This window comes from Bubalus bubalis, chromosome 2 (assembly GCF_019923935.1).
Source record: "Bubalus bubalis isolate 160015118507 breed Murrah chromosome 2, NDDB_SH_1, whole genome shotgun sequence".
Taxonomy (NCBI): domain Eukaryota; kingdom Metazoa; phylum Chordata; class Mammalia; order Artiodactyla; family Bovidae; genus Bubalus; species Bubalus bubalis.
The window spans coordinates 178,950,914-178,968,542 of record NC_059158.1 but is presented as its reverse complement, the minus strand read 5'-3'; the positions used below and the strand labels follow the sequence as shown (position 1 = coordinate 178,968,542).

At 50.8% G+C, this 17,629-nt stretch overlaps 1 protein-coding gene across 2 annotated transcripts; it reads left to right on the top strand.

The window, feature by feature from the left end:
• Position 1: 1 nt before the first annotated feature.
• CATSPER4 (cation channel sperm associated 4) lies at positions 2-17,056 on the top strand. Of its 2 annotated transcripts, none has more exons than XM_025278698.3 (12): positions 2-143; positions 336-707; positions 834-908; positions 1,392-1,535; positions 4,548-4,649; positions 10,596-10,693; positions 10,862-10,982; positions 11,197-11,330; positions 12,602-12,773; positions 13,516-13,727; positions 14,044-14,209; positions 14,943-17,053. In XM_025278698.3, the coding sequence occupies exons 2-12, from the start codon at positions 636-638 to the stop codon at positions 14,988-14,990; spliced, it is 1,344 nt and encodes a 447-aa protein (XP_025134483.2). In that variant the 5' UTR covers positions 2-143; positions 336-635; the 3' UTR covers positions 14,991-17,053. The 2 variants fall into 2 exon arrangements, 1 of the variants encoding a protein (XP_025134483.2); XR_006549026.2 differs by having other exon boundaries at positions 14,081-14,209; positions 14,943-17,056.
• The last annotated feature ends 573 nt before the right edge of the window (positions 17,057-17,629 follow it).

Genomic DNA, 17,629 nt, shown 5'->3' with positions numbered 1-17,629 from the left:
GTAGCCCATTGCACAGCCCACCCGCGGGGTCTCTAGCTGAAGCCCCATCCCTACCAGGATGGTGGGGGCTTCTTAATGCCCATCTCTCCCCAGCCCTCAGAGACCTGATGGTGTTGTCCTGCCCCATCTCCAGGGGGAAACAGGTGAGAAACAGAGACCAACCTTTTCCTCTACAGATGGGGAAACATACCTCCCATGGAAAGATGGGCAGAAGGGCAGCCCTGGAGACTGGGGTGGTGGGATGGGGTGCCCGGTGGGCAGGGATGCAGGATGAAGTCTGCTCAGAGGAGGACCCCAGAACGAAACACCTTTCTCCTCTTCTCTCTCCTTGGCAGGGTCTCACCTCCAGCTCCTGGATGCAGAGCAGGGACCTGCCCTTTTGTCTCCATCCAGGCTGCATAAGAGACCTGACCTGCTCTCACCAGCCTCCGACTTGTGACTTCCCCCGTGTGCTCGGCCTCCTCTGTGGCACACCCAGGGGAGTCAGTGGGAGGAGCTTATCTTACTACAGGAGTTCCTTGGTGGAATGCGGACACTGGAGGGGGTCACAGAGGCCTCTGTGATATCACCACGAGGGGCGGGCAGGCGCGCTTGGAGTGACGTTTCTTTGAGGAGCCGGGGGGAGACTGAGCAATATGGCAGATAACCAAAGGAGCTGGTGGCAGCAGTGGACCGACACCACCTACATCAAACCTTTGAACCGCTTGGTAGGCGGCTCCTGCCTGGCTGCACTGCCCAAGCTGGGCATCCCGGGGTGGGATGAGGCATGAGAGGACTGGACTGGGTCTGGAGGGGCACGGGCTGCCCTGATGGGCCCCTTCTCACCCTTGCAGAGGGCTGCTCAAGAGCCCTACCGGCGGCCAGAGGAGCAAGTGCTCATCAACCGCCGAGACATCACCAGCAGGAAGGTAAGGCTGAGGCTGGGCGTGCAGCCTGGCGGGGGCTTGCAGCCATCCTCACCCCCATGGTGACCCCTCTGCTGCTGTATCCATGGGGCCACAGGCCCTCAGGATAACTGCCCGTTCTGCTTCTAAACGTCCCAGTAGGGATCCCTGCAGTGACCCGCTCCCCAACCATGATATGTTAGTAACTGCCTGGCTGTGACCCTCACAGGAGCCCCTCTATAAAGAGAGCCACTCCCCAGCAGAGACCCCCAAAAGAGTCTCCCTTGCAATGACCCCAACAAAGACCACCCCCAGGAATGACCCGCTTTTAGTGACTAAGTAGTGACCTCTACACTGATGCCCCCGATTCTATGATCCCCTCCCTCTCAGGCAACTTCTCCCCCTAAAAATGGCCCCTGTGGGTCCCTATTCACTGAGAGCAAACCTCCAGGCAGAGGCCTCGTATGGTGACACCTGCCTGAAGGAAGGTCCCCCGTCCTCTCCCAGGATGCCTGGGACATGCAGGAGTTCATCACGCGCATGTATGTCAAGCAGCTTCTCCGACACCCGGCCTCCAAGGCGCTGCTGGCCATGCTGCTGGTGGTCAACGCCATCACCATCGCTCTCCGCACCAACTCCATGCTTGGCCAGGTGGGACTCGAGCCTGACCCCTGCTCTCACTCATCTCACAGGGGTCGGGGCAAGGCACCTCCCTCCCTGGGCCTCGGACTCCTCATCTTTTCATGATGGTTTGCATTGGATGCTTTCAAGGGCCTTTCAGCACTGAGATCAAGGAAGACTTCATGGTGGAGGGGCCCCAGCTTTGAGAAATGCATTGGATTTGCAGAGGAAGGACAGGGGGAAAATGGTGTGAGCAGAGGCAGGCCAGTGGGTGTCTTGTGGGGAAGGGTATCCCATTTTAACCAATAATCACTGAGCGAGAATCACTCTGCACCAGATACTGGGCTCTGTGCCAGGTATGAATACGACAGACACAACAAATATGTCATTGCAAGTGCCTGGGTGTCACAGAGTGTGTGGAAGCTCAAAGGAGGCGTTGGACGTAATCTTGGGGTCAGGAGGGCTTCCTGGAGAAAGGGGCATTTAAGTGGAGAATAAAGAATGAGTAGGTGTTGGCCAGGCAGAAAGAGGTGGAGAAGAATGTTTTGGGCAGAAGAAACAGCATGGAAGTGAGTTCTGGGTATCCAGCTTGAAGTCCACTATGACTTGGGTCTTACCCTTGAGGTTTTAATTTCTTACAAGGAGTCCACCACATACGTGAATTGTCCTATTGAAAGCCAGTGATTTGAAAATGTTCCTGTGTGGTGACTGGTAAGTTCAGAGAGGCGGTCAACAGCCAGATTACACAGCATCTTCAAGTTATATTAAGGAGGATGTCTTTGGAAGTTCAGTTCAGTAGCTCAGTTGTGTCTGACTCTTTGCGACCCCATGAACCGCGAGCCAAGGTTTATTTTTTTATTTTTTACTTTTATTTTTAAATTGGAGTATCATTGATTTACAGTGTTGTGTTAATTTCTGCTGTACAGCAGTGATTCAGTTATGTATGCATATATATATTCTTTTTTATATTCTTTTCCATTATGGTTTGTCATAGGATATTACCATAGTTCCCTGTGCTATACAGTAGCACCTTGATGTTTATCCAGGCAAGCCAGGGTTTAAAGTTTGGCGGCATGAGAGTGACTGGCACCCAGGGAGCTGGTTGCCGAAGCTCAAGGAATGGATGAGGTTGCCTGGGAGAGAGTACCGAGTGAGAAGGAGACCAAGACAGAGTTCTCTGAGAAAAGCCTCTAAGTAAAGGGCAGAAAATAGAAGAGGAGATGCAAAAGGGTAGTAAGGAGGAGCAGCCAGCGGAGTGAGAGGATCCCCGGGAGAGTATGTTACCAAAGGAGCAAGCGCAGCATCAGATGTGGCTAGGACACGAGGCCAGAAAAGGACTCTGAAACACCCCTTGGATCTTGCCCTTGTGACCTTGACAGGAGCTAACTCTGATGTGGTGGAGGCAGAAACCTACTTGCCAGGGTTTGCAGAATGAGTGACTGGAGGGCAGATCAAAACCCATCAATGGATCATGAAAACAATTCAGAATGCAGGTAGCTTTTGATGTAGAATCAAACAAAATGAAAAAGAATGAAGTAGCAACTGTGGTGGGGAAGAGAGAGGGAGGGGAGGAGCCAGAGGGAGAGAAAGCATTATGGAGTAAAATATATATTTCTTTGAGTCTAAGTCAAAAATGCTAAAAAAGCCTGGTAGAGTGTATGTGCCGTGAAGCTCAGCTCCTAGAGACCTGTGAATGCCAGCCTGGTTTTGTACCTCACTCTGCAGGCCGTAGCGAGTCATGGAAGGTTTGTGGGTAAAGAATGCAACTCGGATTTAACCACAGATGCTCTTGACTTGGAGAAGGCAGGGCAACTATTCAGGACACTCAGTAAATAGTAAGGAGAGCCTATTGCCACCTGTGGCCAGTGGGGTAGAGCTGAAGGGAAAGATGAAGGGAAGAAAAAGCCTTTCCTTGCTTTAGGTAGACACCGCTGGCCCATGATGCCCTTTGGGAATTTGGAACAGGCTGGGAGCCCATAAACTTTAGCTCCCATCTGAGCTTAAGAAGCTCTGCCCAGGGAATTCCCTGGTGGTCCAGTGGTTAAGACTCCATGCTTCCACTGCTGGGGGCATGGGTTCAATCCCTGGTCAGGGAAGTAAGATCCCACATGCTGTGCTGCATGGCTGAGAGAAAAAGAAGCAACTCTGTCCAGCCTCACACTGGCTGGTGGATGGAGCTGGTGGCAAGGTGTGGGGAGCAGGAGACGTGAAGCCCTGAGTCTGTGGGCCACGGAGGTAAAGAAAAGGGGGAGTCAGGTGACTTTTGTAACTGGCAAAGTGGAGTCGGGGGCTTGGAGCTGGGAGCTGTTCATGTCACAAACAACAGCAGTGTCACGGCTTAACAGGAGATGGCGTGAAAGTGAGTCGTTTTAAACAGAATTCAGAATCATGGAGTCAACCATCCATCAATCCATCCACCCTGGGAGCGTGTCTTGGACCCACGAGTAAGGGGATACTCAGGAGTTTGGTCAAGCCAAGCCTGGGGATTTGGGAGCTGGTGCAGCCGGAGTGGTGGAGACAACCAAAGAAGCAAGGATGGGACTTGGTGTCCTCCATCTCAAGAGCCAGGGCTTTCCCTCCCGATCCTGGAGTCTGTTCTGCCTTTCTCCACCTCCCTTTTCCTACTCTAGAGTTTATGGACAAAGGTTTGTAGTCAGACAACAGTCTTTATCACTAACTGTTTGACTTTGGGCACTTCTCTGATTCCTCAAGTGCAAGATGGGAATAAAACCTACTTTGCAGGATGATGGTGATGGTAACATGAAATAAGTTTGTGGTCTTAAGAATGGTGCCTGGGAGTCGAAAAAAAAAAAGAAAAAAAAAAAAAAAGAATGGTGCCTGGGGGGAGGGGAAAAAAAAAAAAAGAATGGTGCCTGGCACGTACGTGCAAGGGTTACTCTAAAGGGCACTACAAAGATGCAAGGCTGAAAAGCAATAAGAATCTGGGCCTCCCCTTCCCTACAGACATCCTCTGTCCCTGGTCTTGCCAAGGCCCTGCTCCACTGACTTTCCTGCCCTTCTTTTTCTCTGTCTTCCATGTAGAAACACTATGAGTTGTTCTCTACCATAGATGACATTGTGCTGACCACCCTTATCTGTGAACTTCTTCTCGGCTGGTTGAATGGTTTCTGGATTTTCTGGAAGGTGAGATCCTGGGCCCTCCCTGCCATCACCTCTACTCCTCCTTAGGGTTGGCACCCCATCCTGTCCCCACCACTGTGCACCTGGCCCTGAAACCTGAGGAGTGTGTGTGTGTGTGTGTATGAGTGTGTGAGTATGTTCATGCGCATGCATGAAGAAAGACTGACTTCTGAGATGTCTGTGATGTGGCAGAAAGTAATTTGTACTGAAAGTGCAGCCTTCCTGGGTCCCCGTTCCTGATCCAGCTTTCCCTAGTTCTATGCTCTTAGGAAAACCTTGATTTCCTTATCAGAGAAATGCAGCTGAGAGTATCCACCTTCATTTACCCCTGGGTTAGGAAGATCCCCTAGAGGAGGGCATGGCAACCCACTCCAGTATTCTTGCCTGGAGAATCCCATGGACAGAGGAACCTGGTAGGCTACAGTCCATAGGGTTGCAAAGAGTCAGACACAACTGAATTAACTTAGCACGCACACACACACCTTAATTTACAGGGTTCAAGAGCAGAGGGGTCAGCAGAGATTTTCTGTAAAGGGTGTTGACCTTAAAAATAATTAAGTCAGTTATTTTACCAGCAAAACAAAACGGGGGGTTTATTTGGGAATAGAAGAGGATTTGCAATTCAGGACTAGTAAGCTATAGCCAAAGCCACAGCAAGTCCAAAAATGGAGAGGAACATTATTTTAGGGAGAAAAAGGAGGCAGTTAGGAGAGGTTGATTTGAACCAAAATCTGCTGGAGAAAAGTGAGAGTGCAGGGTGAAATGGTCTTATTAACTGAGTTGCTGGAATATTAGATTTCTTGCAGGAGATGCTATGTACCTCTTTTCCTGTGGGGCCTATAATTGACGATTCTTTCCCAGTTGGTGATTATTCTGTTGAGTCCGTAATTGACAATTCTTCCTGTAATCAACTAGTAATCTAGTGGTACTGCATGAGAGCGCCCCCTTTTGGCCATCCAATTGCATTGCAGGGAGGTTTCCCTATAATTTTCTCAAGGGCCAGGTAAATATTTTTTTGTGGGGGCCATATAGTCTCTGTTGCAAATACTCATCTCTGCTGTAAGAGCACAAAGCAGCCATAGACAGTATATAGACAAATGAGCATGGCTATGTTCCAGATTAATTTTATTTGTGCATACTGACATTTGAACTTTAAATTTTACATGTCACGAAATATTATTTTCCTTTTGCTTTCCCCCCAACCATTAAAAAAATATAAAAATCATTCTAAACCCATGGGTCTTAAAAAAAAGAGACTGCTGGTCAGATTTGGCCTTGAGCTATAGTTTTCTGACTCCTATTTGGGAGAGTATCAAAAAGATATCTGGGTAGGAACAGATCTTAACATTACATAAAGTGAAACAAAGACTCAAATTCTTTGTTTAAATAGGACTTCTAGAGTCAAAGGATTTCTGGAGTCAAGAGATTTATCTTGCCTTTGGGCATGTGCAAGAAGAGTCTTTAAAAAAATTGCCCATCAAATCTTTATACCTTTTTAAAAAGGAAGCATCATTTAAATACCATTATCAGGACAACCAATTAGAATTACAAGCTTTCCAGGGCTTAGAAGTGTCACTTCGTAGAACACAGAATGTAGAACCTAGAACAATATTTCTAAAGTATGGATGTCTTAAAGGCTGCTTTGTGAGACCAACACTTGGGAGGATGTTTATTAATAGAAAATAGAATAGGATGGTGCATATTTATTTGTCTCCATGGTGGAGGGGAGAATAGGTACCATGATTTTGTGAATATTTCAATGTACCACTCTTCAGGATACAGGCAGATATCTGTTCCCTAAGAGAGAGCATTTCTTAAGTGAAAGTAGTCCTGAGATTTCTTTTGTTGCCCATAGAAATTGTTCAGAGGCTAGATAAGAAATTCAGGCAAGGCTTTGTTGGGGCCTCTGCAGTAGCAGTGGGGAGTGAGAAAAAGTAACCGTTTCCTTTGCTCATCTCTCCCTGATTCCTTCTATGAGGTGAGGGTAGTGGTGTGACCAGGGGTCAGACTGGAGGGGTGGTTTAGGTGGTTCACCTGCCGTTTTGGTGGTGGTGTGTGCAGGAGGCATGTGCGAGTACTGCTTTTGCTTACTGCTTTTGAGCCCTTGCGTTTGCTCCCAACCCCTTGCTTTTGCTCCATGCTCTTCAGAGGTGGCATTTGGGCTGTTTGGTCTTTTTGTATCTTGTCCATAATTTGCCCCAACTGCTCATGCAGGCAGTTATTTTTAGTCTCTTACAGTTTATTTGTATTTTGTTGCTTGGGGAAGTTTGTCCAGGTGCAAGTATTGCAGCAAAGGGTCCCAGATTCCCGCCTGTCTCATTGGCAGCAGCAGTTAGGAGGGCCTCCACTTTCAAGGCTCAACTCGAGCGTTTCATTAGCACAAGAGAATGGGAGCAAATTTTGTGTTCCTCCCAGCCACTCTGCATATCTCCTCAAGGACAAGATTTCTCAGCCTGGGCACTGTTGACATAATTGGCCTAGATAATGCTTCATTGGGAGGGGACTGTCCTGCGCACTGTAGAATGTTTAGCAGCATTCTTGGCCTCTACCCGTTAGATGCCATAAACGTCTTCCTAGCTGTGACAGTGAAGGGTATCTCCAGACACTGCCAAATGTCCTCTGGAAGGCCAAACCGCCCTCCAGAACTAATGGCTGACAACAAATGTCCCAAGCCCTAACCTTTACCTGGGGCCAGCCTCCCAGTGCCAAAAGCCAGGGCTTGTTAGAGACCCTCTGCTGTCTTCTTCCCCAGCCCCAGCCCCTCTCCTGGTCCCGGTGTACAAGGACTACTCCCCATTTAATGGGTGGATGGAAAGGGAGAAGGCAGGGGAGGAAGGAAAATCTGCAAGTTAATATCTTAAATATTACCCAGCCACTTGGGGATCCCCAACGTTTTGCCCACAATGCCCCCTTTTCTACAGTGCTCATGTGGCTCCTGTCTCCTCCTTACCTCCACACTCTATTACTATTTTACCACCTAAGAATTTCTCAATTTTCTTGCCACCTCTGCAGCTCTGGTACCCCATTCCAGTTCCTGTCTTGTCTTCTCTCACCAGGGTGTTGCTCTGTCTTCCAGTACACTGACTTCCAGTGCACCCCACCTGCCATCAAAATAGTTTTCCCAAAGCCCAAGACAGAGGACCCTTAAACATTCCAGTGGCTCCCAATTGTTTATAGGATCAGGTCTAAATGCCTCGTTGTGATACTGATCAGGGTTCTTGGCCTTCTCCAATCAACAGAAACTGACTAGAGGCCAGACAAGAGATTCAGGCAAGGCTTTTTAGGACCCTTGCTGCAGTAGAGGGGAAGGAGAACAAGTAACAGATTGTTTTGTTCCCTTAATCCCTGACCTGCGAGGCAAGGTTGTTCCTTACATGGGGTGGGGGTAGGGGTGTGTCTGGAGTCAGACTGGAGGGGTGTCTTAGGTGGTTTGCCCATCCCTTAGGTAGTGTTGTGTGCAGGGGGCATGTGCAATAATACCCTGATTTTGCTCCCAACATCCTGTTTTTGCTCCCAACATCCTGTTTTTGTTCCTGGCTCTTTAGAAGTGGCAATTGAATTTTTTGGTCTTTTTGTATCTTTTGTCCCAAATTTGTCCCATCTGCACATGCACTTAGTTATTTTTAGTCCCAAATAATTTCTTTGTAGGAGAAGGCAATGGCAACCCACTCCAGTACTCTTGCCTGGAAAATCCCGTGGACGGAGGAGCCTGGTAGGCTGCAGTCCATGGGGTCGCACAGAGCTGGACACGACTAAGCGACTTAGCAGCAGCAGTTTCTTTGTATTTTGTGGCTCGAGTGGAGGTATGTCCAGGTGCAAGAATTGCAGCACGGCAGCAAAGAGTGCCAGGTCCCAGCCTGTCTCAACTGTGCTGCAGGCTTTCCATGAAGTGGCTCCTGTCTGCTTTTGCAGCCCTATCACTCCTCACCTCACCCTTGGGTGTTCCAGCCACATCAAGCTGCTTGTAGTGACATTCCTCAGATCAGATCAGTCGCTCAGTCCTGTCCGACTCTTTGCGACCCCATGAACCGCAGCCTACCAGGCTCCTCCGTCCACGGGATTTTCCAGGCAAGAGTACTGGAGTGGGTTGACATTCCTAAAGACACACTTAACACGTGTGCCCACGCACACATACACATATATACACACACTGCTGTTGCTCACTTTCATGCCTTTGTCCATGCTGACATCTAGTCTATGAAAGCTCCTTACCACTTACTCGCTTTTCTCCTACTTACAGTTTAAGACTCATTCAGATGTCTTCTCTTCCAGAAAGTCTTCCTGTTTCTCCTAAGCTAGCTTAGTTGTTTTCTGTCTCCCTAACACTGTGTACTCACCTCTCAGTTCAGTTCAGTCACTCAGTCATGTCCGACTCTTTGTGACCCCATGAACTACAGCACGCCAGGCCTCCCTGTCCATCATTAACTCCTGGAGTCTCTCACCAGGAGTTAAAATTTACTGTCTGTCCACTTCCCTCAAAATAGCCTATGAGCTCAGTAGAGCAGAAATCCTGTATCTTCAGGATCTGATTTGAGGTGTGGCATAGAGTAGGAGCTTAATACTGAATGGATACAGGGATGGATCTGTAGACAGGGAGCCTTGTGTCTCCTGGTGTATGTTTAGGCACCAACACTCTGAATGTGACATACCAGGAAGTCTTGTGTTTATTGGACTGCCCAATAAATTTAAGAACTTTTTTCCCATTAAAGTAATTTTTTCAAAATAAAGTAGTTTTCTTTTTGGAACTTCCCTGGTGGTCCAGTGGCTAAGACTCCATGCTCCCAATGCAGGAAACCCAGGTTCAATCCCTGGTCAGGAAACTAGATCCCACATGCTGGAACGAAGACCTGTTGCAGCCAAATAATATTTTTTCAAAAAGGAAAAAAAAAGTTATTTTCTTTTTGAATATTTAATGCAGCTACATATTGGTCAAAACTGTACTGAAAGGAGCATACAAAATTCTTGTTTCTACTCTGTCCCTTCATCCCTGTCCCCTTCCCCCACCCTCTTCAGATAATCTTTGTTATTTATAATCTCTTGTTTATCCTCCTAGTGTTTATTTTGCAATCATAAGCAAATATGTGTATATTTTTAGTCCTCCCTTTCTGTGCAGTAGCATAGTGTAAATGCTGCTGTACACTTTACTTTTGTCATTTAATGGGCCTTTCTGTGTCAGTACATGGAGACCTCTCCCGTTGTTCTGTACTCCATTGAATGAACGTGTGGTTTAGCCGGCCAGTGTTCTATTATAATTGCTGGACACTCTAGTTATTTTCAGCCTTCTACAAATGTCATTTTGTAGTTGTACCAGAGTTTGTGTGGGATGGATTTCTAGAAGTGGGATCACTGGTCAAAGGAAAATGCAGACTGTTTATTAGAGAAAATTCCCCCTGTAGCGGTGGTGCTTGAATTTGTCATACACGTGAGCTTCCTTCCTCCGTCCGTACTCTAAAGGAGTTTGTGCCGTGTTGGACGTGGGGCTTGCAAACTGCCTTTCTTCTACAGTGAGAGTTAGTTCACCTCTGAAGTGGCTATTGAAGCCCTGTTCCTTAGTGTTTTCGTTTATTTTCGTTTTATTAACTGTAGTGTGTGTCCCACAAAGCTGGAGCATCCAAACGCTCTCAGGTCACCTAACTGCAGGGCAAGGCCTTTGTCAGCGGCACACTGGCCAAGGCGGGCGCTCAGCTTAGGAACTGGCGTATATGAGGGACTCGACTGTGTGTTCAGACACCGCACTTGGCCCTGGACACGTGTATGAGACGGCGAGTGCGTGGGTGTTTCGTGGCGTGTTTGGGGGGCGACAGCAGGACCGCAGTGGGTGGCACGTGACTGGCCCTGTTCTGAGAGCACGGGGATACCCCCATCCTGAGGGTGTGGGGAGGGCAGACCCAGGATGAACCCGTGGGCTGGGCCTGACAGACCCTGCTGGGGCTGGCCCACCCCCCCCAGGACGGCTGGAACATCCTCAACTTCCTTATCATCTTTATCTTGCTCCTGGGGTTTTTCGTTAATGAACTCAGTGTCGTGGCTATCACCTACACCCTCAGGTAAGCTGGGGGACTCAGAGTGAAGAAGGGACCCGTCTGGATCCCGGGAGAGAGGGGAGGGGGTTGTTGCAGGTGGGCATCAGCTCTGCCTTTCTGGGCAGGTGGGGCGATGGTGAGGAGGAGGGGTCTGGGAAGGGCCAAGGGGCACCCTGAGAGGCTCTGCCGCAGGGCACTGCGTCTGCTGCATGTGTGCATGGCGGTGGAGCCCCTGGCCCGGATCATTCGCGTCATCCTGCAGTCGGTGCCCGACATGGCCAACATCATGGTCCTCATCCTCTTCCTCATGCTGGTCAGTGCCCTCCCCTGCCCCCAGCCGCCCCCCTTTCCTGAACAGGCCCCTGGGTCACTGGGGATACGAGGTGTCTGGAGCGGAGAGGAGGAGGCTTTGGAGATGAGATGAGGGGAGGCCCTCCTCCCTGTGATTCCCCTGGCAGCTCCTTTGCATGTCCTGTGTCCCAGGCCCGTGGGTGAAGTCCAAGGTGGGTCTCCCATCTCTCCGGCAGGTGTTCTCCGTGTTTGGGGTCACTCTCTTTGGTGTGTTCGTGCCCATGCATTTCCAGAACATGCAGGTTGCCCTGTATACCCTCTTCATCTGCATCACCCAGGATGGCTGGGTGGACATCTACAGGGACTTTCAGTGAGTGCCCGTGGGGATTCCGGGCCCCCAGTCCAGCTGAGCTAGGCGGGGAGGGCCTGGGGCATCTGGGGCAAAAAAAACCACCTGGGGAGGGAGAAGGGGTCTCAGGTGGGAGTGGGGGTCCAGGACTTGGGGTGAGGGTGGCAGGAGGTGGGTGTGGCGTGCCTGGGGCTTTGAACTGAGGAAAAGTTCTTGGGGCTGGGGCCTCTAGCTTTGTAATCTACTTGAAGCCTTGTCCCTATGAAACTCCGTGGATTCAAAGTCCTGCCGCAGTCTTGTTCATGGACTGCAGTCTCCCTTCATGCTCAGCAGTTGGGCAGCTTAGCCTTGGGCCAGGCAGCAGGTCTGTGGTTGTACCTAGGGTCCCAAGGCAGCTCCCAGTCCACACTGGAGCCCACCAGAATGCCTTGACTCCTGGGAACGTAAGGTCTCATTTTATTCATTTTGAGACCCACTGTCCAAGGTCGTGTTTGGCCACAGAGGGCTGCCTGGGTTCTGTTCTTTGCCTCTTTCCATTTAGCCCAAATCCTACTTATTTCCAGGCCATTTCAGGGGCTGGGTCCCACTGACTGATTTATTTTTATCTTCCTCGTGTGAGAATAGAAGCCCAGTTGGTAAAGGGGCTTCTACTCTCATTACCCATTACATTATAGGCAGTGGACAAGTCATGGAATGTGCAATAAAGGTGACCTGGCCTTTTGAGTCTTTGCTCCACTGTACTAGCCATGCAACCTTCTGAGCCTGTTTCCTCATGTGTCAACTGGAGATCATAATACGACATTTAACCATGTCATGGGTTGCTCTGAGGATTAGTAGAGACTGACATTGTGTGCACACACATACATACATGTATAGCAAGAGAGCGAAAGCTATTATTTGGGAAAATATTTTATGGGAGGTTTGCAATAGATATTAACAGTGGTGGGATTTTTTTTTCCTATATATTTTCCCTCTGATTTTTCTACAACAAACCTGAGTTATAATAAGAATGACATGATAAAAGTACAACCAATAGATTAAATTTGATAATGCTGGTGTATGAATCCTCACCTTGCAGGGCTGGCTTGAGGGCAGCCCACTGTCTGGCAGTACAGCGGGTGCTCATTCAAGAGCAGCTGTGGGGCCAATCAGGAGTCAGGCCTTAGGTCTGCACAGCAGCAGTGAGGCAGCAGAAGTCCCAGTAGGCTTTGAGATAATTTCTCCATCTCGTAGATGAGGAAACAGGCCCAAAGGGCCAGGGAGGTGATAGGGCCCCTGACTGCCATCTCCAGGATGGAGACAGGGGAGTACGGAGTGGAGATTGGGGGCGCCATCTACTTTGCCATCTTCATCACCATCGGTGCCTTCATTGGCATCAACCTGTTGGTCGTCGTGGTGACCACCAATCTGGAGCAAATGATGAAGGCAGAACAGGGGCAACAGCATCAAATAGCCTTCAGAGAGGTGAGTGAGATAGGGAGGGCGGGGGGGAAGGGGAGCGTGTATATGAGTGCTAACTTGAGTGTGTGTGTGTGTGTGTGTGCTCACACACTCGAGGGCCTAAAGAAAGCCAAGCCTGAGGCCTGAAGGCAGCAATCCCCGCTGTGCGTGCCGACTCACCAACTGGGGCTTCTGAGGGGTGTGGAGTTCCTTGATATCTTGCTATGTGACAACTTGAAAGTGAGCAGCTGGGTGACCTTAGGGCATTTAAACCAATCTAAACCTCAATTTCTTCTTCTATAAAATGGAAGTGATCATAATTCTGTTTACTTCATAGGGCTATTATGAGAATTTCATGGGTCAATGAACAGTACTTGACACATATTAAGAACTTGATGAGCATTTGCTATAGAATTACTCATCCGGGGGTAGAGCTTCCGAAAGGTGGGGAGTATTGTGTAAAGTGCTGAGGGCTGTGGACTGTGGCCTGAGAGTAGTTAGGGTTTCAGAAGTTTGCTGGGTAGGATTTATCAGGAGGGAAATGATGGGGGAAGCACTAAGTTGTGAAAAGGGGCGAGAATTTTCAGAGATGAGGGACAGACTTCTGCATTTCAAGTTGAGCTCCCACAGTAAAGGAGGGAGCTGAAATGAGGGGCGTGAGAACCCTGGCGTCCTGAGACTCGTCTCCCCTCAAATCGGGCAGGAAGGGGCCAGGGGAGGGGGTACCGGCTAAGCTACCCGTCCCTCTCCATTGTCCCTTCCCCAGGTAGACGACAAGAAGGGAAATGGGAATAACAAACTGCCGCTGGTGCACTGTGCAGTCGCCCGTTCGGAGATGTCTGGCGTCCCCCAAGAGCCATTTATGGGGGGCCCCTTGACAAACCTCTCGGAAAGAACATGCGACAACTTTTGCCTGGTGCTCGAGGCAATACAGGAGAACCTGATGGAATACAAGGAGATCCGTGATGAGCTCAACATGTAGGGCGGGTACAGGGGGTAACCCCCGAGTCTCATGAGTCAGGGCTCAGTGGACCCTCAGATTCTTCTGGCCTCATGCCCTGATTGATAATGGGGACCCTGGGACCCAGAGCGGTTAAGTGACTTGCCCAGGCTCCTCCCAGACTGTCTGTGCAGGATATATACCTCCTCATAATCTCAAAGGGCCTTGAGCCTTGGCCTGGGTCTCTATCAGAGTCAAGGCGGGGAGGGCGCAGGGGGCTGGACCTCAGGGAAGAGATGGAAGGGCCGGCCCCCAACCCCCTCCCTCGGAATGCACTCACCCTTCCACCTTCAGGATAGTGGACGAGGTCCGCTCCATCCGCTTCAACCAGGAGCAGGAGGAGGAGCTGATGCAGAGGAACTTGTCATGGAACATGTCCTTGGAGAGCAGGTCCTCCGTGGACATCCGTGAGATGACTCGCGAGCAAGACTTGATCACCGCGCTCGTCAACAGGGAAAAGGTGCAGCTTCTCAGCTTCCCTTTCCTACCCAATCAGTGCTCACCCCACCACTTCACCCAGCCCAGCCACCACCCCCTTAGTCAAGGTTTCTGACTCTTTCAAGGTCTGGACCGCCCCCCTAGACTCCCAGGCACCCCAGCAGTCACCGCCCATCTGGTTAGATTCCAGCTTTTCTGGGAGGCCCTGCCCCTCCTGTAGGGCTCCACACACTGAGCCATCTTGGTCTTCAGCACCCTCAAGCTTCCTCTTAAGGGGACTTGAGCAGCTCAGTTCCTGCTTAGTGGCAAATGCTTAGGTCCACCAGGGGGGCATAGGACCCCCCAGGTCTTGTCAGGTATGTAAGAGGAGCAGCCTCCTGAGGGAGGAAAATTCTAGGGAGAAAAAGGCCATGCCCGCCTCCAGGGGATCTTCCTGAACCAGGGATCGAACCCATGTCTCCTGCATTGGCAGGCGGGTTCTTTGCCCCGGAGCCACCTGGGAAGCCCCATAGAACAAAGCACATTCCCACACATTTCGTTTCCTTCTCTGCTTCCCATCCCATCTGACCTGGGAGCCTTGTGGGTGTCTGTGGCCTGAGAGGAGAGCGCCACAGTCAGAGAGGAGACTAAGAGTTAGACGGGAAGGACTGCCCTGGGAAGCCTGGATGCGCCACTGTTGAGCTGAAGGAGGGAAGTAAGGGGGCGTCTGCCGTGTCAGGGGTGGTGGATTGACAAGAAGACCTCTTGGTTTGCAGGTTCAGGAATCCAACACAAATGTTAACAAACACAAGGCCAGCCGCTGAGAGGGCAGTACAGGAGCCAATGGGCATGAGCACACACCCAGCTGCTGCATCTTCCTGCATCACTAGCGTGACATGGCACATCCTGGCCTGAGCCCATCCTCTGCCTTACACCTGGGCAGATGCCTGGGGATGGAAGGGGGCGGTATCTCTAGGACTTGGGCCTGTGAGCCCCAGGTCCAGAGGAGCACAGATGGAGAAGGTGGTGGATGAGAGTGGGAGCCTTGCAGCAAGGATAAGCCCACAAGGGGGTGCTGGCCAAGGCAGCCAGGATTTGCCCTCAGGATGGGCATCCCTGGTCCCCTGCTAGACCAGAACTAGATGGGGTCTAAGTGGGCCCAAGTACCAAGAGGAGAAAGATGAGGCCGGTGGGGCCAGGTATCATGTATCGACAATAAAGTTTTGTGTTGGGATCAATGTGTCTGACTGGTAGACCTCCAAACCTCTGGGGGCAGCCTTCTCCCTCAAAAGCTTCTTTTGCCAGACAGGGGAGTAACTGACTGTCCCCCAGAGCTTCCAGTCTAATGGGAGAGAGAATCTACAGCCTGAAAAATTTTGACTTAATGGTGGAGAGATAATTCCTGCCTTAGGGTCCTAAATTTGGGGGGTGAAAGTCTGGTCTTCAGGGTTGGGAGTGCCTCTCTGATGGAAACACCTACCCTTTCTCTCTGTCTGAAGGTATAAAACACTGGTCTTCATTCTGGAGAGCTCTAGTCTTGTGGGGTCACCATTGACCAAATCATGCAGGTACAGGAAACTCCATCCTGGGTCAATGGAGAATGAAATGTGAGTCCTGGCAGGCTCTCTGGAGAAGAGCATGGAAGCCTCCTAGAAGGCAGCAGGAAGAATTTGAGGGTCAGGTGAATGAAGTCTGGTAGAGAACTTGGGACCTGTGAGAACTCTTTGGGACCTTCACAGTAAGACCACTGAGAGCCACAGCAGGTCCCTGAGCCAGGCAGTGCAGTCTGACAAAGCTGTGGCAGTGGTGGACACTACCAAGAGCTGCCTTGATGGATTCTCATCCTTGGGCAAGTCACCGGGCCTCATTTTGCCCATCAGTGCAATCGGGAGAGGATAAGACTGAACACCAGCTCTAAAATCAAATGGCCGGAGCTCAACTCCCTGGAGTTGGGAGTCTGATGAGATCAGCCATGTGACTGAGACTCAGGTTCCCTGCTGTTATGTGAGAGAAAGGCTGCAAGGCCTCGAGTTCTGCCCGGCTGTTCAGCGTACCCTGACAATTAGGGGCCTTGGGGAGAGTCACCAGTTGGAATGGGAATCCCCAGAGGCCCACTGATTGCAGCTGATGGGAAACTCCACCCTTCATTCCCTCCCATCGGCATGGCTGCCAGCCCTGAAAAGCCCCCTGGGGCCTGCTGGGAAGGAGTCTGGACCACCAGGGCAGGGGTGGAACACTCAGCAGGCAGGCGGGAGGTGACATCAGCGCCAGCAGTTCCTCGCTGTCTTGGGGCTGCTGTCTGTGCCTCGGTTTGGACCAGGACTCCTTGCCAGTGACCTCCAGGACTATCAACCAGCAGAACGATGGGCGGACAGTGGCTTTTGCTGCTGCTGCTGTTATTAACTGGGGACGGAGCCCTCCATCTTCCTGGTGAGTATCCACACACACCCTTTCCATCCATCCTTCCTGGAGGCTCTCACAGCCCGTTTTCTGGCTCACTGGGGAGGGGAAGCAGGTGGTGGAAGATAGGTTAGTGTCTGTCCCTAGGAAGACCTTATGTGAGCATAGGCATCTCCAACCCACCCCTAAATGATCTGAAGGCTTAGGGCACCCATGAGCTTGGGGGGCAGGGCAGGAACATGATGGGATGACCTCAAAAGAACTTCTGGCTTTGTCTGCCCATCCTCATTCAAGATGCCATCCTTGTCTACTTCCATTTCATCTGTCATCTCAGCCGTCTCCCCTTTTCTGTCTGTCCTTTCCATCTGCGTTGGGCCAGTAGCTAGGGGCTTCAGTAGGTTAGTTCCCTCTCAATCTGGTCTAGAACTGCGGCCCCTGCAGGGGCTTGGACCCCTGCTGCCCTCCCCTGCCCTACTCCAGCTGCCACCCGCAATGTCTCACTGAGCACAACGGAGGAGTGCAGCCCTGGATCCTGAGTTCATGGGACAGCACGGGGGAAGGTGTGGGGAGCTGTCAGCCCTGGATCCTGAGTTCATGGGACAGCACGGGGGAAGGTGTGGGGAGCTGTCAGCCCTGGATCCTGAGTTCATGGGACAGCACGGGGGAAGGTGTGGGGAGCTGTCAGCCCTGGATCCTGAGTTCATGGGACAGCACGGGGGAAGGTGTGGGGAGCTGTCAGCCCTGGATCCTGAGTTCATGGGACAGCACGGGGGAAGGTGTGGGGAGCTGTCAGGAAACTGCATGTGTCGTCAATCCCCTGAGTCACGACTCTTTCCAAGACCGGGTGTTTCCTTGGCAAAATAATACCCAGGAGGCAGATACCAGTTTTGGTGAGAGGCACAGAAGGGGAAATCATTACCAGCAGCAGGTTCTGCTTGTTGAGCACCTACTGTATGCTCAGCACTGTGCCAAGTGCTTCCTATGTATTGTCTCATTTAATCTTTATGAGCACCCCTGAAGTAGGCACTGTTATCACTGCTGTTTTACAGTTGAGGAAACTGAG